The sequence below is a fragment of the Triturus cristatus genome, chromosome 1_2 (assembly GCF_964204655.1).
Source record: "Triturus cristatus chromosome 1_2, aTriCri1.1, whole genome shotgun sequence".
In the NCBI taxonomy this organism is placed as follows: domain Eukaryota; kingdom Metazoa; phylum Chordata; class Amphibia; order Caudata; family Salamandridae; genus Triturus; species Triturus cristatus.
Genome location: NC_140580.1, coordinates 1,012,521,453 through 1,012,548,195, shown reverse-complemented (window position 1 = coordinate 1,012,548,195; position 26,743 = coordinate 1,012,521,453). Strand labels below are relative to the sequence as shown.

At 45.1% G+C, this 26,743-nt stretch overlaps 1 protein-coding gene across 3 annotated transcripts in view; it reads left to right on the top strand.

Moving 5' to 3' along the window:
* The first annotated feature begins 1,303 nt into the window (after positions 1-1,303).
* The window catches only part of AKNA (AT-hook transcription factor), a 223,918-nt gene continuing 198,478 nt past the window's right edge, over positions 1,304-26,743 (top strand). For all 3 annotated transcript variants that reach the window (XM_085611866.1, XM_085611856.1, XM_085611848.1), the window contains exons 1-4: positions 1,304-1,950; positions 2,669-3,882; positions 8,314-8,388; positions 22,942-23,086. In XM_085611866.1, coding sequence (XP_085467992.1) covers positions 1,491-1,950; positions 2,669-3,882; positions 8,314-8,388; positions 22,942-23,086 — 1,894 coding nt within the window. In that variant the 5' untranslated portion in view covers positions 1,304-1,490. The remainder of the gene's footprint in view (positions 1,951-2,668; positions 3,883-8,313; positions 8,389-22,941; positions 23,087-26,743) is intronic.

Below are 26,743 nucleotides of genomic sequence, written 5' to 3'. Positions count from 1 at the left end.
TCCATCTTGTTTTACACAACCACCTTGGCGTCGTTTGCCAACCGACTCGAAACGCGCAGCTTTTATCGCAACGCTCACTTTACCCCTCTGTGCGCCATACGTCCCTCAAATGCATTTCCTGTTCAACCCCATTACATAATTAGGCACGAGCCACCACCGAGCGAAGGGCCAGACCGCTCACACTGTTACTCCCACCTCCCCCACACACTCCTCACCTCCCTCTCACACTCTTCACCTCCCTCTCACACTCTTCACCTCCCCCACATGCCTCGCCTCCCTCTCACACGCTTCACCTCCCTCACACACGCTTCACCTCCCTCACACACTCCTCGCCTCCCTCACACACTCCTCGCCTCCCTCCCTCACACACTCCTCACCTCCCCCACACTCCTCACCTCCTTCTCACACTCTTCACCTCCCCCACACACTCCTCACCTCCCCCTCGCACTCTCCTCACCTCCCTCTCGCACTCTCCTCTCCTCCCCCTCGCACTCTTCACCACCCCCACACTCCTCATCTCCCTCTCACACTCCTTCACCTCCCTCACACACTCCTCACCTCCCTCTCACTCAAGTCATGGGAGCTGCACCGCTGGAAACAGTGATGCGCGCCATAAAATAATAAGTGCAGGCGCTGCCGGAGGATTGCCGCATACTCAGGAAGCCCAGCGGCGATGCCTCGTTCTTCCTCCACAGGACACTTCCTGTTTGTTCCTTCATCTCCGCTTGCAACCTTCTGCACAAATTAAGCTCTGAACTTTTACTAATTCCCAAGTCAGCAGTTCCCGTTTTGACGATCTGTTGACTATGTAAGACCTAAGTAGAATTGTGCCTGCTTGTAATCTTTGGCCTTTGTTTTACGCAAAAGCAGGGGCAAATCTACTATTGGTGCAGCAGGTGCAGCGCACCAGGGCCCAGAACCCTCGGGGTCCCATTGAGCCCCGATAATTGCTGCTTTGTACTACCTCAACCGCAGTGAAGTGGGCCATTCTCCTTGCTTGCATCTGGGCCCATGGCGTCATTGTTGCGGTACTGCACACAAGTCACAACAAGTTACGTGGCATGCTCACACATTACTGTTTATGATAGGAGGATCAGTGCACACATAAGAGCTATGTGTGTCCTGGATGGATCAGTGTAGAATGGAATTAAATGGTGTATGAAGGGCGGCGTTCATCCTTGTAGGTGGAGGATGGGTGTTTTGTGACTCCAAACTTGCTTGAGTTCCATGATTCTGTACCTTTTGTGTGTTTGTTTAATGCCTGCTAATTAAATGCTAACTTTCATTATTTTGCTTCCCTGGCAGGCAGCGGCAAGTCTTCATGTTGATGTGTACCTGTCCGCGATGTGCCAGACTTCTTCAGTAGCCACGCATCTTCTTGGAGGCGGGACCATGAAGCCACACAAGTGAACCAGCGTGTGTCCTAGAACTTTCCCATCCAAGACCACGCCATGGGATATTGCGGAAATTGATGCTAGGGGCAGTGGATCATGGCTGGCTCACCCTTCTGGGTGCAGCAGACTGAGGAAGGCATGGGCCCTGGGCAGCAGGAGTGGGATGAAAATGAGGAAGAGGAGGAGGAGGAGGAAGAAGAGAGCAATGGGGAGGAGCAAGACTTTGAGAAGTACCTGGATGACAATGGCGTCCTCAGACTAGAAGAGCAAGATGTCGAGAGGGCGGATGGCGACGAGGCCTTTGTCTTGGACAGTGATGACAACATACTGGGCCTGGAGGAGAGGAAGGTTTTCAACGGCATCATGGGCACGGAGGAGCAGGGTGTCTATTATCCACATTCTTCTTCAGGTCTGAGCCGAGCCTTCAGCTTTGAGAAGTCGGAACTCGCCAGCCCAACGCACAAGAGAAGCTTTGACCTGAGTGAGCAAAGGGACACAGACTCTCTACCCATAACCTCTTCCTTGGGAGAGCACAGCGCCGGGCGCCATGTTGGTGGTATGTTCAGCTGAACGTTACCAAGTGTTTCTCTTTTAAAAGCTAGCACTAATACACTGCATGTCGAGTAAATGCTTGGGGCGTTCCATTGTTGCAATAAAACTGTGTTCAGGGAAAGCTTTAGAACACAGCAACACAACGGGCTGGAAGACAGTGCAGAGGAATTTTGGCAGAACTTTGTCTATGGACCACTGTTAAACAGCAGCAATGCAGGTCAGGGGTGAAGATTGTGAACTCTGTGTGAGACCTTGACACTGAAAACCAACATGAGAGGGTGGCACGTCAGGCTTAGTGTGACTTCATTTAGCTGTGTGAGGCCCTTAGACTGCAATATCTCGTCTTGAAACAGACCCTGGCTGAGGTTCATTGACTGAACCGTGTCTGGTGTCCTAATATTGGAACAGTAGAAGCTGCTGCAAGCGAAGCTTAAGGCGCATTGGCGGAGCTGTGTGCAGCGCCCTAGCACCCAACCAGGAGAGTGTGGGCTGCAGGGAGGAGGTTAATGGGAAGATATTTTATATCATGTCCCTGGAGTGGATCTGGAGTGAGTGGTTTACGTCACAACAGTGTCATGGTTACAGAGTATTTTCAGAGCGGCCTGTGGGTCAAACACAGCAACAGGATATCTATTACCATGTTTGCCTAATTAGTAGAATTGCATGACCAGGTGCACCTTATTTGTATTGCAATGCAACTCATGTTTTTTTCTCATTTTCAGATAGCCTTGAAGACCTAGAACCTGAGAGCTTGGAGGACACTGATGCACCCCGGATCTGGATCCCGACAAGGGACAGACAGCTGGACATGACTGAAGATGAGCAAGACAGAGCCAGCTCAGTTGAGCTAGAGAGGCCAGACGTGGATGAGGAGGGGGAAGGAAGCCAAGGCGAGGGTTACCCGGATCTTCCATATGATGGACAATACGGGTCTGGCTATGACCTGAGTTTGGAGGCGACGCAGGACTCACAGGGTGTGTATGAAGAATACCGAAAGGTCTTGGGATTTGAGAATGACTGGGAGGAGTCTGATGTTAGCCCAGATCAATCTAGAGTTGCAACAGAGCACCCTTATGAGCTGGACAGGGTTTCTGTCGACTCTGAGCAGGAAGACGCTCACAGTATAAGTCAGCTGGGCAAAACACTGGCTTTTCCATCAGACCTTCCAGCTCCTCTTTATGAAGGTGAAAGTGGTGCAGAAGAGTCCAATCCATTAGCTGACTCAAGTCACTGGAACATGAGCCAGAGTCTCCTAAGCCATGTGTCCATGGAAGATCTTCAAAACAGACCTGGTATAGATGACGAAACCTTCCCAGAGTCTTCCTATGCTGAAAGTGTTGATGACTCCGCTGCAGCTGCTTTCAAGATGTCTACCAGAGGGCATCGGACTTCCCATAGCCGCCCAGCATTAGCTACTAAATTCATAAAAAGACAAAAGGGCAATCTTAAAAAAGATCCACCATCTGACTCTGATCAGCACTTGGAGAGACCACTCCTGCGCCCAGGACAAGCACTTAAGACGAAGATGCCGACATTACTCCCTTCCAAGGCCATCAGACATTCAAGGTCGTTGAGTCCAAAAAGGAATCCTGTTGATAAAAAGACTGCTCGTTCACGCTCACCTCGTCCCTCTCCTACAGCCGAGTCATTAACATATGGACGGGGACAGTTGAACTACCCTCTGCCTGATTTCTCTAAGGTGGAGCCCCGGGTAAAATTCGATCAGAGTTATCGACCTCCTAGAGGACGTACATTGCTGCGCAGGTCTGCTGGATCTGAGACTCCGCTGATCTTCAAGTCTCCAGCAGAAATTGTACGGGAGGTTCTTCTCAGCAGCACAGAGGGAAGCCCTCAGAAAGCGGCGTCTTCATCCACTACTGTTCCTGAAGAATTCAAGTCACCCAGACAGGCCACAGAACTGGTCCATCAACTGCAGGTAATCTGGGGAGGGAAGGGAATATCAACTAAGCAATATTGAATGTTTTAGACAGGAGTCCGATTGGAGCACATGGAGTTGCCTTGGATAACTCAAAGTACAGCTGAAGCCAATGCAAGTCTAGTAGAAGTGGGCCACCCCTGTTCCAGGTGTGCACCCTAAGAATGTTATCTGATGACCGAACCTCATTTGAGAACAACTTCTGTATGCTTCCAAGTAGGATGTCTTTTGAACATGGCATTGGTATGTGTGCAGGGCAGGTGGGATAAGGAGCACAGATGTGGGTCTTTCCTTGTCAGAATCCCATCAAAGCAGCACAGACCAGTTCCATGTAAAAAGATGGGATTTAAAACATATTTTTAAAACACATAAACTCCTAAATATCAACTGTACATAAATATTGCCCTTCACAATTTCAATCTGCATTTACTTTCTAAATTCAGCCAAATCCATTGATTCAGGTGTATGGAAGAGAACTGAAGCATATTGTTTTAAAACAATAGTAATTTATATATGAATGTGGTGAGTAAACGTGTGCATCTTTTAACTCTGCACAGCCCTAGTTTCCAGTACTATACCCTGTTGAATGTTGTAAAAATAAACAATATTGGAACACACATACTGAAGATTGATCTAAAAACCTGATTGATGACTGTGAAGAGTCTTAATGGTCATTCCAATGTGAATAATAGTCAACATAGGTATTTTACCGACCATATGTCCACTGCAACCATTCCATTTCCCAAAATGTATAAATGCAAAGAAATGCATGTGGACTCAAGAGAAGTGCCACTGTAACAGCCAAACTCCTCACCTGTGAATAATTGAACAACAACTATGTGAAAGGGAAAGGGCATGCATCCCCTTCAGCAAATATCTATTTATATGCGGTGCTGTACCTCCTGACTTCTGTGTGTTTTACAGTAAAGGGTGTTCAGGCTTATCTATGTTTCACTGTTAACAGGAGACTGATGTGAAAGCAGATTTGTGAGTTAAGGTGTCATTCTTTCTAAACTCAACCATATTTCTTCTGGGTCCCCACTAGATCCCTATCCTGCTAAGATCATGAAAGCCATAGCCTCATCAGTGGCTCCTGTAGTAACATTAGTCTGCAGTTCCTCTCTGCTCCCTGGCATGATGGATGATCTGTGGAACTCAGCACTTATCATCCTTCTGTTGAAAAAACCCACACTAGATTCTGTGATGCTGTCCAACTACCAACTTGTTTCTCTTTTGCCCCGAATGCTAAAGTCTCTGAAAGGTGCACTAATACACAGCGGTCGAAACACATAGACCATAACTCTCTTCTAAATCCCTATCAATCAGGCGTCCGCACTAGTCCCAGTACTAAAATCATGTTGATAGTTGCCATTAAGGATATCCAGTTGATTCTGAATGCTGGGGGCTCTGCTGCCCTTATCCTCTCTGATCTCCCAGCAGCTTTCCACATGGTTTCCCATAATATTCTTCTGGACAGAATTGCTGAAGCTGGGCTACAGGGGGGAAGTATTAATGTATTAAGCAGGTTTGTGTAATTTCTGAAGGGAGGTACTCAAGCTGTTTCCATGGCTCCAATACTGCTCTCCTTTTAAAGAAGTAAACTGTGGGATCCGTCATTAAGCCCCGGGCTTTTAAATCTTTAGGTTGTTCCTCAGACTGAACATATACCATCTCACGGCCTTCAGTTTTATTCTTACATAGACACTCAAATCATTCTATGAAGGGAAGGAGAGCGGGAACTTCTCCATGACAAGTTTAAAAGCTGTCTGCAATCAGTGGCCAACAGGATGAATGCAAATTCCATTGTACTGATGAAACTGAAGTCCTTGGTTTTGGCAGCCCCTGGGTTTGAACTTCTAATTAGCGGTCTGAGTCTCTAGGTGCTTGCCCTACACCTTCCCCCAGTGCTCACAATCTTTCTTTATGATGAAGGTCTTGAAAACAATTATTCCTCTCTTATTTGGTCCAGGAAAGTTTAGTCCAGTCCCTCATCCCTAGCAGGCTAGGTACTGGAACTCCCTTTTTGTCAAACTCTCTAGTCCGCTCCTCTGCAGGTTGCAGTTGATAAGGAATACAGTTGCCTGACGTATTCCAGCTCTCAGCAGTTGTAAGAGCTCTGTACCTTCTATCTTCACCAGCTACCAGTATACACATGATGTCTTTTTAATATGCCCTGTTTTTTGCCATAAAACCATGCATGATTCTGCACCAAGCGGCTACATGATATCTCCTTTACCCCTCTTTTGTCTGCTGGACCTTTAAATTCTAGCTTGCTGCATATGGCAAACATTCCCAAGTTCAGCAAGGTGCATGACTGCTCTATCCTGGAACAATCTCCCACCTGCCATTCGTGCAGACAATAACCTTCTGAAATTCTGCAAACAGTTAAAAAGTCACTGTTTCGTGCTATGCTGCAGTGCCCCTCTATTCCACTACTACGACCAGGGAACACTTTTAGGTAATCACAAGCGTGATAAGTTGAAATCAAACCCAATTAAATCAGAGCCACATAACTGAGAAAGGACTGGTAATGTTTGACCAGTTACAGTGCAAATGAGGATGTGCAAATTGAGAGGTCAAAAGCATGTGATAAACAATCTACAAAAATGACTATAAAATACATGCCATTCTTGTTGGGTGGCTTTCTCATTAATCAGTTATTGCTAGATACTTGACACTAAATGGACATTTTACAGTAGCTCCATTGTTACTCTGGAAGACAGAGAGCAGTTATCTACTGTTTAACACTTTGGCCCTCATTACGACGCAGTTCGGACTGCAACCAACAGCTTGTCGGTTGCGGTCCGAACCACATCTACTGCTGAGGTCCAACTGATGCATTAGGATGCATGCGGTTAGAAGTAGCAGTCGGAGGGACTGACCAACACCTTCCGACGAGCTCATGGAGACTGTCAGTCGGTTGTAAACTCCTCATAATCCCCTAAGGACGGCGTTTCCGCCGCTGGGAGTATGATGTCGGTTTCCAACAGATTTTCTATGGCGGCCTTTCTGACATGGAAAGGCTGTCGTAAAGCGGAATTGGGGGGCCCCCTATGCCCCTGGCCTTCCTCATTTCGTCCTGGGGGGCATCTATATCCGTAAGGTGCCTGCCACCCAGTGCCGGGATTTTCACAAACTTCCATTTCTCAATGGGAGCTTGTGCTGTGGGCGAGAGAAATGGGAGTTTCAGTGCGGTCGGATCATAATTTGGTGTGCATAACCACTAACCTATGGTCGGGCGTTTCCTACACCGAAACGGTGTCTCAGACTAACGTCGTAATTAGGGCCTTTGTGTCTCAAAAAAAGTAAAAAAAAAAAAACGCTAAAAATCATCAATTATGATAATCTAACTACATCTTGTGCCCCGTCATGCAATGTTTATGACCTCACATATGACATTAGTCACGACATGTAAAATTACATCATTGATGACATCACATATGACCGTTCCAATGACATCAGAGATGATATTTTTTTTTTAAACCTAAAAGCAACTGCTGCATAATTGTGTGTGTGTTTTTTTTTTATCTTCGCCCTTAATTTTATAGAGTGTTAATAAAATGGCATATTTTTGGGTGATCTAATACAACATCCTGGTAAATACTGTTACCACAAGATAAGGAATGTACTTGTTGCAGTATTAACTTTCCTTTCCAAATTCTTCACCTCAAAATGAAGACCACCCATACCATACCGCTTATATACTCAAAGTAGATTACCAGCATTAAAAGGTCTGTTCCTTATGACTTTAGTTCTCAACATATTTATTGCTTACAGAGCTCCTCTTGGGTTTAAGCTCTTGAGGGATTTAGACACATAGAAGCGTACACATAATTTGCAGACGCTTATATTCTTTGGGTTCACTGAAATAATGAAAGGGCGATCAATTTTGTGTCCTCATATATTGAATTAAATAGCAATCATATTCAGAGCTGTGAAAAAATCTCTAGCCCAAGTCTTCTGATTATGCTTCTTGGCACATTGTTAGAGAGTACAGGATGTGTTGTGTTATATCTTGACAAAGACTGTGTTCCCTGGAAACTCAATTTAGGATCCTTTCAGGTAGGGTGATCCTTTTGACCTAGATTAATAGAGCAGTAAAATGTAGAACTGTTCAGCAATACAATGAAGAAACAGCACACGTGATATACATAATACATGATTAGTTCAAATTAAATATGTCTCACTGGTCTGTTGTATTAAAATAAGCTTATCTTGGTCACCAATTGCCACAGGTCTACAGACATCACTGGACTTTTGTGACAATACAGTTTTCTCTTCCTTCACACGTCTTTGATCCCTTATAGTTTTTGGCAAACAATAGTTAAGTGAGGCAAACAGTAATGATGAGTGTTCCACCTCTTAGAGTCTTTGTGTCCTTAGATAATGTAAAGTTTTAACACTCTCTCCTGCGTTTATCACTTTTTAAAGGAAGACTACAATAAACTGCTGACCAAGTATGCTGAAGCGGAAAACACCATCGATCGCCTGCGTTTGGGAGCCAAGGTAAGGAAACTCCACAAAAAGACCTCTATTGAAAACTGAGGTTTGGCCAACCTGTTCAGGGATTGTGCGTTGAATCTTTCTTTAGGTTAAGCACGGTGCCAGTCCATGACACATCAGGGCACTCGACATGTGAAACAAGGATGTTGTCTTGGGTATGTTGGTCCATTAGGATACCAAAGAATTAATAAAGCTCATGTGCAGCATTTTTTTAATGATGAAATGAATATCTCGTTGGTCTAGCTGACGTACAATGATAACCAAGCAGCGGAGGAGGTAGCTCCTGCTTTTAATGGTCAAATACATGTTTTTGGTGGGTCAAAAAAAACATTTGTTTGCAGTATGCAGGGGCACATTGGCAAGTTTTTTTTTTATTGCTTGTTGTAATATAGGCCTAAGTAGGCCTAAAATGGACAGCATTTGCTTGTGTTTTCATCGGGAGGAGACCTGAGTGGGCATTTCAGGCTGAATCAATCACTCAATCAAGGAATTTGTAAAGCGCACTACTTACCCATGAAGGTCTCAAGGCGCTGAAGGGAGGGGGGAACCGCTACTGCTCGAAGAGCCAGGTCTTGAGATGTCTTCTGAAGGTGAGCTGGTCCTGGGTCTGCCGTAGGTGGGTGGGGAGGGTGTTCCAGGTCTTGGCGGCGAGGTAGGAGAATGATCTGCCACCGGTGGTCTTTCGTTGGATGCGGGGTACAGCCGCGAGGGCGAGGTTTGCTGAGCGGAGCTGGCGGGTGGGGGTGTAGAAGTTGAGTCTGTCGTTCAGGTAGGCTGGTCCGGTGTTGTGGAGTGCTTTGTGTGCGTGGGTGAGGAGTTTGAAGGTGATCCTCTTGTCGACGGGGAGCCAGTGCAGGTCTCTCAGGTGGGGGGTGATGTGGTACGTCGAGGATCAGACATGCGGAGGCTTTTTGGATGCGTTGTAGTTGATGTAGGTGTTTGGCTGGGATTCCTGCGTAGAGTGCGTTGCCGTAGTCCAGCCTGCTGCTGACGAGGGCCTGTGTAACAGTTCTCCTTGTTTCGGACGGGATCCATTTGTAGATCCTGCGGAGCATGCGAAGGGTGTTGTGTTGTAGCAGGAGGAGGAGACGGCGTTGATCTGCTTCGACATGGAGAGGGAGGAGTCGAGGACGAATCCGAGGTTGCGTGCGTGGTCGGTAGGTGTGGGTGCCATTCCCAGCGTTGTGGGCCACCACGAGTCGTCCCAGGCCGAGGGGGTGGATCCGAGGATGAGGACTTCCGTCTTGTCCGAGTTCAGTTTCAGACGGCTGCTCTGCATCCATTCGGCGATGGCCTTCATTCCCTCGTGGAGGTTTGTTTTGGCGGTGTGCGGGTCCTTGATGAGGGAGAGGATGAGCTGGGTGTCGTCGGCGTAGGAGATGATGTTGAGGTTGTGCTGACAGGCTACTTGTGCGGGGGGGGGCCATGTAGATGTTGAACAGTGTCGGGCTGAGTGATGATCCCTGGGGTACGCCGCAGATGATGTCGGTGGCTTCGGAAGGGTGGGAGTCGGACTATGGGTTCTGCCGGAGAGGAAGGATATGGTCCAGCTGAGGGATTTCCCATGGATCCCGGCTTCTTGAAGGCGTGTTTTTAGGGTGCGATGGCACACCGTGTCGAAGGCGGCCGAAAGGTCCAGGAGGATGAGGGCTGAGGTTTCGCCGTTGTCGAGTTGTCGCCTGATGTCATCTGTGGCGGCGATGAGGACTGTTTCAGTGCTGTGGTTTCTTCTGAACCCGGACTGAGACGGGTCCAGGATGTTGTTGTCTTCGAGGTGGCGGGTTAGTTGCGCGTTGACGATTTTCTCGATGACCTTCGTCGGGAACGGGAGGAGGGAGATGGGTCGGAAGTTCTTGAGGTCCTTGGGGTCCGCCTTGGGCTTCTTGAGGAGTGCGTTGATTTCGGCGTGCTTTCAGCTGTCCGGGAATGTGGCTGTCTCGAAGGAGGCGTTGATGACCTTCCTTAGTTGGGGTGCGATGGATGCGTCGGCTTTTTTGAACACGTGGTGAGGGCAAGGGTCTGACGGTGATCCAGAGTGGATGGAGTTCATGACCTTGCGTGTTTCTTCGTCGTTGACGTTGGTCCAGGAGGTCAGGTGGTTGGTCCAGGTGGTGTTCGCGGGGGAGGAGTCTGGCGCGGTCGGGTTGACCGGGATGTTGAAGCTGTTGTGGATGTCTGCTATCTTCTGGTGGAAGAAAGTTGCCAGAGCGTTGCACAGTTCTTGTGAAGGTGGGACGTCGTTGGCGTTGGGGTTGGAGAGTTCCTTCACGATGCTGAAGAACTCTTTGCTGTCGTGTGCGTTGTTGTCCAGTCTGTTTTTGAAGGAGGATCTTTTGGCCATTCTGATGAGGTGGTGGTGTCTACGAGTGGCGTCCTTGGGGGCTGCGTGACTGTCAGGTGTGCGATCGTGGAGCCATTTCTTCTCCAGTTTCCGGCAGGTGCGTTTGGAGGTCTGTAGCTCGTCGGTGAACCAGGTGGCTTTCTTGCTGGCGTGGTTGATGGGGGTTTCCTGAGTGGTGCGAGGGTGTTGGGGCAGTCTTCAGTCCACTGTTGCTACTGTAGAAGGACCAAGGGTGATTTGCCTGAGGCTGGCCTGTGTCCAGATTGGCACAGTGGGTGAAAAATGAACTGGAATGTGGCATCCGCAATTTCCAGTTACTGAGATTAAATCAAGCATTACTTCTGTCACGTTGTTGTTTGTTGGACTCTATTTTTATGTAACATTTTTGCAGCAAACAATTCTGCATTTATATCATATATGCATAGCAACAGAATAGAAGAGGCATTACTTATAGGCATAAAAGATATTTAGTGTTGTGTTCCAGTTCATTCAATTTATATTTTGGCCTTGTGGCGACAGTTTTTAGCTATGATTTACTAAAAAATGAATCTCAATATTTTGAACATGTTTTTGTCACTTTTTTCTGTATAATTCACATTGTGCGTTGAGTTTTTAAAGACAATACTTTCTATAGGAAACTTAGTTATTGCATAACTTGAATTTAAATCAGGTTGAAAATGACAACGTAATTGTGACATTGGCAACAAACCCAGATGGAGGTCTTTTTGAAGTTCAAAAATGTATTAAAGATTTATTTTTCCAGAGGAAGGCCAATCAAGATTGGAATACTTGGTAAATTAGAAACCCCAGTTGAGTAATGTCATTGGGTTGTTTAAGGGGATACCTTACAGATCTAGATTATGGATGGCTTCACCTATACTTGCCATCTCTAATCTTGCCCAAGCCAGCTTTTGAAGTAGATTACTTTCTATAATTTGATTTCCTTGCGAGTTCCGTTATAGGCATCTTTATTGACGTTGTAATTCTCTTTGACCTTTATTTGATTGTCTTGAACATTTTGCCTGTGAAAGAGTCATAAATATGCTTTATGGTCAGTTTTTCCTTGCTGCCAATAATGATAGGGTACCTTTCCTTTTTCTGGAGAACCCACACCAGTGACTGTTCACATTATGCAAAATGCTAATGTAATTACTTCAGTCAGGATCCTTGCACAGATAGGGCAGCAATGCAGTGGGCACAGATACAAAAATTCCCTTTTCACCTTCATAGATGAAACAGCCAAAGTAGGATCAGCCATGTTTGCTATAATATCCTGCTTTTGAACACTCTATATTTGGCTTTTGGGAGTTCATTTATAGACATCACTGCTCGATATTGTCAGTCCACACGGGTGACATCTAGTTTGCAACTCACAGCTGAAATGTTTGGTGCTCTTATTCTAAGATTCTTCTGCAAGACAAAGTATTAGAGATTTATTTTGTGACAGATATACATCACCTCACAACAAGCCATGCCTTCATGAATTATTTAGTAAATCCATTTCTATGAACGATGTAGAAGTAACAAACACAATTGTAAAACCTTGAAGATGCTCTCTCTCTATTAAATAGCTTTTCCTAAATACTAAGCCATGTACGTTGATAGAGAACATGATATCTGTTCTTTGGGCGTCTTTCCTTAGATTACCTATCAAAACTTTGACTCACCAGTACATCATCTCTTTTTCTTCCTCCTCCAGTAGTCCTTACCCTCTAATGAATGTGAATTTCAGCCACATCCTACTTTACCTTATAGTTTGGGCTCCCGGTTTTATGGTATTTATTTTTTGACATTTCTGTCTGTATTTATCCATATTTATTTTTAGCTAATTTTATCTGCATTATCCATATTTATTTTGGGTTTTGCGGAGAAATGTAGCTGAAATTAGTACATTTCCACATTTATTTAACCAATATGCACTCGTGCTTAAAGGCCTGCCAGGTTTCAATGCTGTGAACATCTGCAGAAGATAAATCAATGAACTTATATGAAAATATGCAAATTTCAGTGTCTACCTTGTGCATATCTACTGCTGTTAAATCCTCTTTGCTAAAATTCCTTTCTCTTTTAACCCCCTTCCCTATCAATCCACACCGCTATTGGCCTGTTAGTCATGGCAGACAGTATTTAGAATTACTCAAAAAGCAACACAATTTCCATTTTTATCCACATTTAAAAATAAATACAGACAAGAAAAAACAAAATTCTGTCTCTATTTATATGTATAAAGCAGTAAAAACAGAAAACAGGGAGCCTTACTTATAGTTCATAGCCTGTAGCAAATGTCATTTTACCAGCCACATCATAATTTCCTGCATAGCCTGTGGTCTGGCAAAAGGTGACTTTACCAGCTACCACCTATCTTCCATGAATAGTCCAAGGTCTGCAGTGAATATGATTTGTCCAATCACTTTCTACTTCCCTGGATATCCGACAATCTAAACTAAATGAGACATCGCCAACCTTCTACCTTACTGAACAGTTCATGATCTGCCAGCCGCCTTCTACCTGCTTGCACATTTCATTAATTCACCAGTCGCTTCTAACCTCACTGGGCAATTGATCATCTACCATAAATGTGATTTTATTTCCCCACCTTCTCCCTTACATATGTTATGGCCCTTCACAAATCTGGCGCCACCAGCTACATTTTACCTTCCTGTAAAACACATGGTCTTCCCTAAATGTGACTGCTTCACCTCACCACCATGGTTTTTCATACATTTTGCCCAAATGTAACGTTACATGTATGCCTTTTTCTTCCCTGAATTGTCCATGTTCCTTAATTAAAGAGACCCATCAGCTGCCTTATGCTGGCTGAGATACCCCGGGATCTATCCTAAATTTGAGATCATCTTTTCAGCTTCAGCTTGCCTTTAAATCTATGCTAAACATGTGACTTCTCTGTCACTTTTTACTTCTAAAGGTAATCCTGGTCTTCTATAAATATGACTTCATCACCCACCCTTTACTTCCCTACACAGCAGCCACCACCTACTACTCTGTAAGCACATTGTCTGCTATGAGTGTGGCTTACTGACCTTTTTTGATGCCTCTGGATATAACATGGTCTGACATAAGCGAGACTTCACCCGCCACCTTGTACTGCCCTAGATCCACCACGACCGGCCATAAATGTAAATTCTCAATCCACGATCAGTGCCACTTAGATTTTGGCCTGCTGTACACGACTCAATTTTCAATTTTCTGTATCACCTGGATAGATCATTCCCTGCCATAAGTGTCATTTCAACAGTGAATTCCTGTTTTCCTAGATAGTTGGACAGGCCTACCTAGCAACTCCTACATTGACTTCAGATGGAACTTGTACCATGCAGTAGGTGACTTACATAGTGAAAGCTGGAAGCAACACAGTTTAGAGTGGCAAATATATGGTAAGAGCAGATGCCTCCAAGGAGCCCATGATTGTTTGGATCCTACTTCTAAAGCTTTAAATTTAGTTATTAATTTGCTAGTATTTGTCAGCTGAAGGAATGTGCATACAGAGGGACAGTGTTAGAGATTGTCAAATTGCAAAATAGAGGTAAAAAAACTGTACTTTCAAATGACACTATACTCATCTGTATCCATGACATGTATTGCTGCTATTTTCCACATCTTTGTATTCATTTTAATAGTAATTGTCCACAGATTAAAAAAAAAAACTGTTTGTGTGCAAACCTCTTGCTGTTGCACAGTTCTCTGGTAGTGGACTTATTTTCGTTGTAAAGCCATTTGATGCCTGGTAGCAGAAGCCCTTAGCAAGGATGTTTTTACAGAACAGTCGGCCCTTACGGAAAGCTCACTCTTGACAAGCTGCTCTTTTCTCACTCTCGCTGTGACCTCTTCCTTCCTCTTTACTTGACAGAGCTGTGGTAGGTTCTGCTGTCCTCTGTGGTGGCGGCCGGGAGCTTTGGCTTGCTGCAAAGTCTTTTAAAAAACGTACCAGATTCACAGCTACCTCTCACACCCCTGCGTTTATACACTGACGCTAGCATGGAAGGGGCCTTCTGACCACTGGCCTTAGGGAGCAGTGTTAAGTCCACCTTTATATTGAAATCTCTCTTCCTTCTCCACCCAGAAACAGGGTCCTGAAAAATCTTAGCAGTTATAGAAAGCCACTGTCTTCTGGTGAATATCACTGGACTTTTGAAAAATCAACAATTGGTCTTTATCCAGGTTTAAACACGTGTTGGGTGCAAATCACTGAATCTACTGTTATAATTGGCACCACTTCTGGCATCGAAAACCTGTGCTTCTCTTATTGTTAATTGTTATTTATAGAATGTATAATCTGCCATTGCTATGACAATTTAGCACATTCAGTAGTCAGAGATGGTTTTCCAAACATTTTTGAGGTTTCCATTGTAGACCAGAGCTTCAGTTTGTGGAGATGTGCAGTCAGTGGTGTGAAGGAGCATGCCTCCTTGAGGTGAGTGTGTCAGCCTTAGTGAGGAGTGGGTTTGAAGAGTGACACCAGAAGGTTATACCAAGTTGAATGTGAGTCTTCTCATTCAGTAACCTGTCCATTTTGTGGGTGATGAATCTGTGTCAAGCAGCTTGTGAAAGCATATGCTGTTGTGTGCCTAGTAATCATGTAGTTTCATATTTCTACAGATCTGAATGTACATCTGGGGTTCTGTCTGAGCATTCCATTGCAGCATTCTGTGTAGTGTATCTTGAAGACTAGTATTCTGTGGTTGGTGATACACATGAGTTGCAATAGAATTGCCCAAAATATTGGATGTACTCCATTCCGCTTCTGTTGCTGGTCATCCAAGGATAGAAAAATAGACCTCATAGGACTTTAACTCTTCCAGAGATCTGGCCTGACAGAGGTCAAATGTTCAAAGGGCAAAAAGACCAAAAGTCGTTCACTCAAATAAAAATGGTCCTTATTTGTTTAACTTAGACATCACCCAGACCAGTTATTTTTATTTTTTTATTTTATAATCTTTATTCGGTGATTAAAAAACACCATAAAAGCACATATATATACATGGATAAAAAGTCATTAAACATTAATCAAGATCCTTATACAAAGTTAGTGCAAATAGAGATACCGACATACAGAATCATAAAAAAGGAAAATCCAAAGTCTTTCATTCCTCTCCCCTAGTCATCTTTAATCGGACCGCAACCTTAATAAAATTCATAATACAGCACAATGTTAGTGGATCAGAGGCTTTTTGCAAAAAGACTTATGCGTCCCTGGCACGTTCCTGTTGGGCTTTTTTAAAAATATTTACAAGAAATCTGCGCCTGGGCATAGAGAAATAGGGACAGAGCAAAACAAAATGAAGGGAATCCTGCGGAGACCTGTTGTCGCAGCCGCAGGGTCCCTTCTGCTCAATTGACGTGGTGAAACCTGCTGGTGAAGCCAACATAAAAGGAAGTAAATTCAGTCTAAAACGGCACATAAGAAATCTATCCTGTGCATTATGCACAAGATACAGATAAGGCTCCATACCCTCCACACTCTTTACCAGATTATGAGCCCTCACAGTCTTTTTAACACCTTCAGCCTCAGCTCTACATTGGGTTTTCCGCTCTAGGAAAATTTCCCCTACTTGTTTCTTGTGCTGGGCTGAAATTGATGTGGGGTTCGTGAAGAGGTTTCCAAAGCCTAAATCTTCAAGGGTGTTTCTTACATATTTAAGCCAGGGGATGCGCATACAATGGGTCCTATCTAAGCAGTCCAATAAAATTTCTCTGCTTAGATGCGCATCTGGATTAACCCATATTTTTAGCCAGGCCACAATTGGCCTCAGTTTTAACAGGTCGTCCAAGTATGGTCTCCCTAGCTCCCTATGAGCTATGATTCCAGCGGTACTTGGTGGTGCCCTCAGGATAGATTTCAGATATTTGTTTTCTTCCTGTTGAATTCTAGTGGTGTTCACAAAGCCCCATACTTCTGCCCCATAGATTACTTTGGAGCATGATACGGAGCCATACAAGTTCATCACCTGTTCCGGGCTCCATCTACCTAGCCTCCTGCCATATCCAGCTATAGCCCCATTAGAGGCAATCATTTTGCTACAACGTTCCACCACTAAAGAGTTAAACTGCAAAGCACCATCAAAGGTTACTCCAAGATAAGAGAACGTTTTGACCTCCTCTAAAGTATGGGTGCCTATTGTATAAGTAAATTTAGAGGAAGGTTTTTTGCCGGCCAGGAGTACATATGATTTGCTTAGGTTGACAGATAGATCCAGTGTACTCATGAACCTAACAAACCCGTCTATCAGGATTTGTAAGCTTCGAGGTGTGCGTGCAAGCAGAACCGCGTCATCTGCGTAAAGCAGAACAGGGATATGCCACGCCCCGACCCTTGGGGAATCTGCCTTTAACCCCAAGAGAAACTGCTCCAGGTTATTAATATAAAGGGAGAACAAAAAAGGGGCAAGAATGCAACCTTGTCTGACTCCACTCTTACAGGGAAAAGAGTCAGACAATCCTCCCTCCCTATTAAATCGAACCTTGGCCGTGGTGTCGCTGTGTAATTCCCTTAATATGGTAATTAAACCACTCTCAATCCCCATGCTTAACATCATATCCCACAGCTTTCCTCTATTGACGTGATCGAATGCTGCTGCCAGATCCATGAATCCCATATAAATGGGTTCATCACTGGCCAGAGTATATTTGGCAGTCAGCATGTAAAGGTTCAGGCATTGGTCACTGGTGGACCTCCCTGTCCTAAACCCGTATTGAGTGTCCGAGAAGGTGTTATTCTCTTCGGACCACTCGGTCAGTCTGTTGAGGATTGCCCTACCCAAAAGTTTAGCCGATACGTCAATCAGGGAAATGGGCCTGTAGCACTTGGGGTCATCCCTATTGCCCTTTTTGAAGATTGGCACGATGATCGCTTTAGACCAGGATGGTGGCAGGCCACAAATGGTCGCAGTATTTATGACCCTGGTCATCAGCGGTGCCCATAGTTCTATATTACTAAGAAACAGGTCAGGGGGAATTCCATCCGGCCCCGGGGCTTTATTTTTAGTCAGACCCTCCATCCCTGCAGTAATCTCCTTAAGAGTGAATACTACCGAGGGAACCTGATTTGTGGTTACGGGTGACTCTACATGGATACCGGGCTCATGGTTATATAGACCCCTAAAGTGTGTGACCCACTGCTCCGGGAGGATGTTAACCCCTATCTCTGGGGAATCATTTTCTTGAAAGGTCGGTTTATTAATGATTCTCCAAAATCCCGCTAGATCCCTTCTTTCGCCTGCCTCTCTTAAGTCTGCCCAAGCTTCTGCCTGCAGGGCAAGTTTCCTCCTTTTGGTCTCTTTTTTATATTTTTCTCTGCACCCCTTGATTTTTTGAGGGTCCCTTGGTTTTAGCTTAAGGGAGCATTTCAACTCCCTCAGTGCCTTAGAGCAGTCTTTATCAAACCACCGGGGATTTACCAGATTACATGTGGGCGCACTGGTCCTAAGTAGGCCATCGACCAGGTTAGCAATCTGGTCAAATGCTTCCAGTACCCTTGGTCCCTGGACTTCTAGGTCTAGACAGTCGTTAATGGCTAGTCGGCCCTTGTCGCCCAAAGTTTTATAAAACTTTACCCCATCTATTTTGGACCATTTCAGTCTCCTACCTTGATCTGTGACCCTCTCCTCAATTGAGCGGTGGACTCTAGTTCCAGCACCCACCCTATACGAGAGCATCAAAACAAGGGGATTGTGGTCACTAAAACTGCTCCAATCTATCCCTACACTAATTATTTTGTTTATCAGGGATCTCGAGGCCAAAATATAATCTATAATAGATGAGCAACCCCTGCCCTTAAAAGTTGGTGGGAGTGAACCATCCGACTGTGGGTCTATCATATTAATGGTATGCTCTAGGTCGTACTTAAGCCGAAGCAACCTAAGAGCCAACCCAGTAGGCGTATGAGAAAAATGCGGACCCTTCTCCATTGGACATTGTGACCAGTCTGTGTTTACCTTGACCAGTGCCGGACAGAGGTGGCAATTAAAGTCTCCCACTAAAAGCAGCCCGTGCGGCGGCCCCTTATTTTGGAATGTTGTTTCTTGTCCCAGCCTATGGTCTAGTTCAGCTAGTAGCGGGATATGGTTGTTTACTATCTCAGTGTTATAGATGTTAAGAACAGAAAATCTTAACCCCTTTCTGAGGAACCGAACTACCTGAATCCCATGTGAGTTCCAATCTGGGGAGGACCAGGAGCCTGGGAGGTCTAAATCTACGTAGATGGACAAACCGCCCATTGCTCTCCCTGATCTGGATTTTCGGGCGGGGACAAAAAAACACTTGTACCCCTGTAGATGGTAATTACTCACCAAGGCCCATGTCTCCTGTACACATATAACTTGAAATTTTCTAATAAAATCAACCCATTCCTTGTTATTAACTTTGCCCGCTATGCCTGCTACATTCCAGGAGATGAATCTCACTCCCTCTCCCCTCCGTCTTGAACCCCCCTGGGGCCTTGATGGTATCTCCTGTAATGACCCTTGCGTAGCCAGCCCATGTCCCCCTCCTATACGTTCTATGGCTGTAGCGTTAGGTTCAGCAAACATGGAATTCCCCACACCACTCGGTAGAGTTTGCTGAGCCTGAGAGTTTTGCTCCTCCACCACCTCTACCAAAACACCCTTATCCATGTGACCCTGGGGGACATTATCTGTTTGTCAATCCACCCCCTCTAGACCGTTCAGGCAAGTAAACCGGTTATGGGTGTGCAAGGGTGGTTCTGGTCGGCCAAATAATGGCCTAGGGTTGAAGGCCCAGTGTCTCCCCCTCCTGCCAACCCTCTCCCAGTTGTCATGAATTTGGGGCGGCTGCAATGGGACTGAAATAATGGGGAAAAAGAAAGATACATGAAGGGTTTGGATAGTGGATTCTCTGGATCTATTCTTCCCTTGGCATATGTAGGACACCGTTCCGGTGTCCCTAAAACTCACCAATATGCAGTCCCCTATAATAGATTTGTATGTTCTCCCCACCCATGGCACCCTTCTTACCATTATGATTTCGTTATTAAGGTGTGTCGGGAGGGGTCTATTTATGTTTAACCACTTAATTACCCTACTTTTCAGGGCACAAAAATCCTCAGTTTCACCTTCTTCGAGTGAGGGGACACCCGCCATGACTACAGTGAGATCATTAGTCTCTGGGGGTAGGTTAGGTCTGCGTGGTCTCAAGGGAAGCTTCATTAGGGGAGTCGGTGTGGTACTATCTACCGGCTGTGCCGGATGAACAGGGCCTGAAGGAGGAGTAGGCATGTTAGAGTTAAGGGGCTTAGTTGGTGCAGGCTTGGGCCTTAGGGGTTTTTGCGGGGCCGCCGCGTTTGCGGCTTGTAGAGGGACTAGGTTTGCTGCACTATTTACAGGCTGTTGAGGGGCTATTGTGGCGGAGGTAGATTCTAGATGCCTTCCCTGATGACCAGCCGGGATTTTCAGACTACCTAGTGTGGCCTCCAGAATAGTTAGTCTGATCTCAATCTTTTTTATACTCTCGCTAATCGGTAGTAATAGAGACCTTAGCAAGAATTCCAGGTTTCCAAGCGGGACAACAGAGAGGGGGACATTAGCGGTACTAGTTCCTATGTCTTTTATCAGGGCGGGAGCTAGATCCTCCCGGGCAATAGGTTTGGGGTGTGATTCAGCCGGTAATTTCGCTGCTAATACGGGGGGTTTTGAAGACTTCCCAAAGTCCGAGTGAGAGATCTTGGATTTACTCCTTCCCTGGGCTCCCTTCGATTTCCTCCTACGTTTATTAGGAGGGGGCCCCGGTGCTCCTTGTGTAGTAACTGGCTTGGGTTTAGCTTTCCTAGCCTTAGAGGCTGGGGGGGGTTGGGAGACTAAATCAATGGTCACCCTTGTAGGGCTTGGACTGGTAGCTGGGACTATACTCATGGCTGCAACTGGTGGAGTGTTTATACAATCCCTCAGCAGGAGTGGGACATCATCTATTAGGGACAACTCCTCCCTGGGCGTAGTGGGTTGTTCTCCAAGGGGGGTGTTTTTCAAGTTATCTATTGAGCGTCTCCGTTCTGCCCTTAACCGGGACAGGTTGCACTCTTTGTCCCCCTCCCCCACCGCCCAGGAGAAATAATTCTCTAGGGTCCTATTTTTAACTCCTCCCGGCTTCAATGGGGTACTCTCCCTTGCCGGGGACGGCATAATGTGAGTGATGGATTATAATCGGCAAGGGGCTGTGACAGTAAATAGGACCAGGGGTCGAATGGACGATCCAAGAGAGTAGGCCCAGCCCGGCCTACTCCGGCCTCTGACGGCCACAGCCGGTCCCGCCCTTGTCCCGGGCTTCTCCCGGGACGCTCCCGCGTGCGCTCCCGCGCAGCGGGAATAACAGATTGAAAAAATAGAGACTCTCGTTAGTGGGGGCGGGGCAGGCAGGGAGAGCGGCCCAGCTGATTGTAATTAGGGCTGGCGGGGACTCCTGGGAGATGTAGTCCCGGTCCCGCAGCTCGCAGCCCTGCCCACGCGCACTCACACCCACTGCAGGCTCCGCTTTGGCAAGGAAACAACTCCAGGGGTCCAAAGGTCCAGGACAGCACACCCCTCGAAGCGGGTTCCGCGAGGCGCTGCAAGGAAAGCAGCAGTCAGGGCAGCAGTTCTCCACACGCACCAACAGGTCAGCCAGACCAGTTAAAAACCATGGGTCAGAAAAGAGAAGCCATGCAGGTCCAGATGCTGACATTAACATCCAAGCAATTCCTCTAAATGTTATTGGATACTGTATTGGTTAATGTTGTTGAATGCTATTGAAGTTCTAAATAACACCCAATAAGCAACATCTGTCAGTATCTAGCACCTGAAAAACATGGTAATAGTTCTATAATTTAGCTATCTTCATACTGTAGCAAGTACAAAAGTCAGATTAAAATCTAATTGGATGCACTATTTTGAGTAAATATCAAGAGACTGTTTTTCCAAACACAATATGCAAAGTATTCAAGGTACCTGGAAAAGCTACTTGTGTAATGGAGACTATAATTAAACAAGATCATCGAGGACTTCATAAATCGCAATAGACTCTGACAACAGACACAAGAAAGGAACCAGGATAAATTCTTGACTCTGTGGCATCTATTATCGGGACAATTCTGTAAGGACTTTCACCGCATCAACACCAGTAGTTTCCCTGTGGTCCAGTTCCCAGTAGGCACCAATAAGCACATCTAGCATGCTCAACATCTGTTGACCAAGAGGGAGATTTGTTGATTATAGACTTTTAGAAATAGTGAAAACTAGCAGAACTTCAGCACTGCAGACAAATATGATTCCTTAAGAAAGAGTGATATGGAAGGTGATGCAGTGTGACCTGCTCAACCAACCATATGCACTGTCTGAGCCTATTCATATTGCTCCCACCACTGAAGATAAATGTTGGGTTGTTCTCTGGAAGTATTGCTTATACAGGTGAGAGTAGAGTTCAGTCTACAGGGCCTTTTCAGACTGGTACTTGAAGTATGTCCACTTTTGACATCATCTTTATCTTTGCTTTATCACAGTTGCTAGAATAGCTGGCACTAACATGGGAAGATGGCTGCCACAGGGCCTGATTTAGAGTTTGGCTGATGTCGTGCATGGTCACAAACATGACTTAATATCCCGTGCATTATATCTGATTGCACTTGTAATAAGGTGGGGAGATATCTGTCATTTGTGACGGAGTATCCCATCCGCCAAACTCTAAATTAGACCCTTGTTCCCTACTCATTGAGTCAGTATGCCCTCATTGACTCTCCTGTAACCACATATTTCATAGCACATAGGCTGTGTGGGTTTCATGAGCTTCTGATACTCCCTTCCTGTTAATTCCACTCTACTCTTCTTTAGCAATCTGCAACTTTCTAGTTAGATTCTCACTTCATAACTACTTACATTTCTCCATTTGAGAACTGGTGCCACAGGTAAGTAACTTTTTCATACATACTCATTCATATGTCAGATCTACTGACTGCACAGGGTGTGCAAGGCGCCTCTGACATGCAATGTAACTAGGGTACTGTTATTGCATTTCTATCCAGAGACAGTAACTGTGGCATAGGATTTGAAGGAGCCTACGCAGTTGTTAGAATAAGTCAACATTTTTAAATGTCACATTAGTCTACTTCTGGGTGGTGGGCTTGTGGTTATTTCAATGATAGTAGACGGGATGAATGCTCTTGTTGAAGACTGTTATCCACAATATACTCAAGACACTTTTTTTCATATTGTTAGGTTAACCTGTATGCCGATCCACCAAAGCCGAGTCACAGTGTTCAAATGGGAGCTGTGTCTCAGGGGTCAAAAGTCATGGCTTTCACCATCCCTCATTCCCAGGTGGCAAAATTTAGCCAGAGCTCATCAGAGCGCCCGGAGCCAGGTGAGTAGGAGCTGCACCTTGAATGTATTTATTTATTTTAAACAAGAGTTGCTCTGTGTTTTAGGCGTTTGGTATTAGTATAGTGTGTGGATTTTACTGTGAATGTAAACCAAGGGGATGAAAGACCCTAACCCAAAGGTAGGCATGAAAGGCATGGCAAACATTGGCTGAATGATATTTAATTAAGCCATTTTCTATCTCATGTAAGTGGCCCGTTACTTCACTTTTAAGCAACCACAAAAATGCGATATGATAGGGGTCCACAGACTCCTCTTTAACTGAAAGGATGTAACACACTTTCTAGACCTGCTTTATATTCCTATAGCCCAGCATATAATATTGTGCAGTCCATCACAGCCCCCCCTTGCTTTCCACCATGACAGGTTTTATGTGGCAGACATGCTTCACCTATTTACGCCCCATTTTAATTCGAGGATGCTACTGAATGAGTTCTCCCTAGGAACCTGAACATACTTGATCTAACCACAGTAAACGTATGTGGTACCAGTGAAGGTGTTTTCTTTAGCATCTCGTGTAGTAGTACGGATCATTCAAACCAGTGCGGTAGAGCAGAAACACTTTATTCAAGTTCCTTACAGCGACACCAGGAGGCAACTGCCAACTCGGAAGAGAACATTACAAGAGTCACTTGTGAAACACTGAACATCAAGGGCCCGATTCACAGAACTAACTTAAGTCAAAATCCTAAACTTACTACCATTTTCGTATTCACAGAAGGCACTTACTCATTTTGGTATTCACAGAAGACACTTACTCACTTCGGTATTCACAGAAGTTAGGAGTCCTAACTTTAGGACTCCTAAATGCCTTCTGTGAATACCGAAAGTCTTAAAATTAGGATTTTTCTCAGTTTAGGAGTCCTAAAGTTAGGACTCCTAACTTTACTACTTCTAAACTGATAAAAATCCTAATTTTAAGGCTTTCGGTATTCACAGAAGGCATTTAGGAGTCCTAAAGTTAGGAGTCCTAACTTTACTACTACTAAATTGAGAAAAATCCTAATTTTAAGACTTTCGGTATTCACAGAAGACATTTAGGAGTCCTAAAGTTAGGAGTCCTAACTATACTACTACTAAACTGAGAAAAAACCTAACTTTAAGACTTTCGGTATTCACAGAAGGCATTTAGGAGTCCTAAAGTTAGGACTCCTAACTTCTGTGAATACCGAAATGAGTAAGTGCCTTCTGTGAATACCAAAATGAGTAAGTGCCTTCTGTGAATACCAAAATGGTAGTAAGTTTAGGATTTTGTCTTAAGTTAGTTCTGTGAATCGGGCCCCAAGTGTTCCACAAAGAGCTCACATAGACTAGGAGATTACTACATCTGGCTCTATTTCTATCTGCCTGCACCATGCCATGCTTTTTAAATGCCAGTGACAGCATTATGCTTTAATCCTCACTTACAGTTAACCTCAAAAACCTGAGATGAATTGTGGTTATGTTGGGATGAAAATGTCCTCTGCCTGGCTCTTGAGAGTGTGTATCCCCGCTCTGTGTTAGGCTACTAGAAAGACACGGTATGTCTCTGCAGATGTTTTATTTTCAGTTCAGTGAACACAACAGTCACACATGTTCACTGAGGGCCACCCATGGAATGGGTTGAGACCCCACAGCATGGCTCTGAAATTGGGAGGGTCACCTACAGTGCACCTCTGCTGTTAAGAATGACATCTGTCCTCTCCCCGGACGGAGAGAGACTGCCAATGGAGCATCAATATTTATAATGGAAAGTACAAACCTTCTGGTCTGTTACCTTCAGGGAAGATGTGATTCAGACCTTTCCTGTAAGGAGCTCTGCTAATCTCAATTCACTGGGACCTTTACGCCATCTATGTGCAACATGTGTGGAGAGTGCTTGTTCATTTGGCACAGAAGATGTAGGATGAGTGTGAAGTGTGTGTCTTAAATGTTTCAGTGTGAATGGTGCCAGACTCCACAAACCAACCTGGGAGAGAACATTTCTGTGTGCCAGGACTAGGATGTTTGCTTTCCAGCTTCTCTTTCAGGGTTCGGACAAACCTGAAACAAAGCTCTACAAGGAAAGCCGAAGACTGCTTGGAAGAAGGAACTGCCTCGTGGTTGCGGGGTAGTTCCTGACTGCATCCCATAGAGAAACACCTGCCCAATGGAGTCATCAGCCGAGCCTCCTAGTGTCTACAAACTGTGTGAAGGACTTGTGGTCATGAGCTTTTATGGAAGGGCTGCCTGACTCTGCCTTAAAGAAGGAAGAAAGCTTGTGCGCATAGGTGAACAAATGTACCCCTGCAGGAGAACATTCTGTCCAACCCAGTGACCTGTGGTCTGAGAGGGCTGTGCAGAGGCATCAAGGAACTCTCTCTACATCATCACCGTTAGGCTAAGGGGTAGGATCAGACCTACAAGGCACTGTGCCAAGCCCCGGGGTCCCTGAATCCAGTGTGTGCCCCTGTTTGTTCTCAGTGGACCATATTGGTCCTCTTCCGCAGGACTGTTCAGAAAATTTGCTAATAAAGTCAAACACTTTCAAATCTAACAAACTGCTTCCAGGACTGCCTCGCTGTTGTGGAGATACTTTGATTTAAAGTCCTGCTTTGGGGGAGCCTTTGTATGACTGCTTTGCAGTGTTTCAAAAAGGAATCAATGTGGGCTTGATTAGAAGGACCCATCTAATTCCAAAGGGATTGGAACTGGAAATGGCACTGCAAACAGGAGGTACCAGTCCAATCAGAATTATGAGATCCACATGATTATCGCACACCGGTTTACTTTCACCTCAGAACTTTCCACGGCGAGAAGCAGTCAAAATGTCTGGTTAAAAAGTCCAGTAGTGAATGAGGAATTACAGGGCGAATTAGACCTAGAATACAAATTCACCCAGAACGTCCTAGTTTCTCTGACAGTTCTTAGGGTTCAGGTCAGAGCCTCAGGACTGTTAACAGTGTTGGCTTCGGACTCGGGGTGCAGAATGAATACTCCTGCATCCAGGGGCCCTACATCTTCGCTTACCAGGTATGCACATAGTCTCTGCTGTCAAAGCTCGCAGGCAGTAAGCAATTGATTGTGAAGAATGCTTTTATAAAACATGTAGGCACTGTTTTATTGATGGGGAAGAACCCTCTATCACAGTCTTTAGGCAGGGGATGGTTTATTGTAAAAACCGGTTGTCATGGACAATAGGTTATTTCTTATTGTTTATGTAAACGTTTTGTAACTGCCCATATTGGTCTATTGATTGTGACAAACCGTGGCAACACCTTTTGGTAGTTGCTGATTAATTATGAAAATCCTTTGTCAAAGGCAACAGGTAGACTGCTCATGTTTGTGTAAAGTCTGTATTACATTGCTTGTTTGGTCATGCCCAATAATATTTACACTGGGTAGTGTTTGACTGTGCACTTTTAAGGTCTAACGCTGAAACACTGGCTAGATTTGTAGCATCATTTAGTGATTTATTGCTGCTGCTAAATTCTGAATTTCTAATCCATGCCACTACCACAAGTAAGCCTTGGAACAATTTGCCTCGCTATAGATGGCAAAGTGCTAAAGGGGTGTACTTGCTGCTTATATTTGGGTCCAATAATAAGGTCACCCCAACACACCTACGGCAAAGGGCTCGACCTAATACAGTTGAAGATTAGTAACCCCCTAATTTCCATAG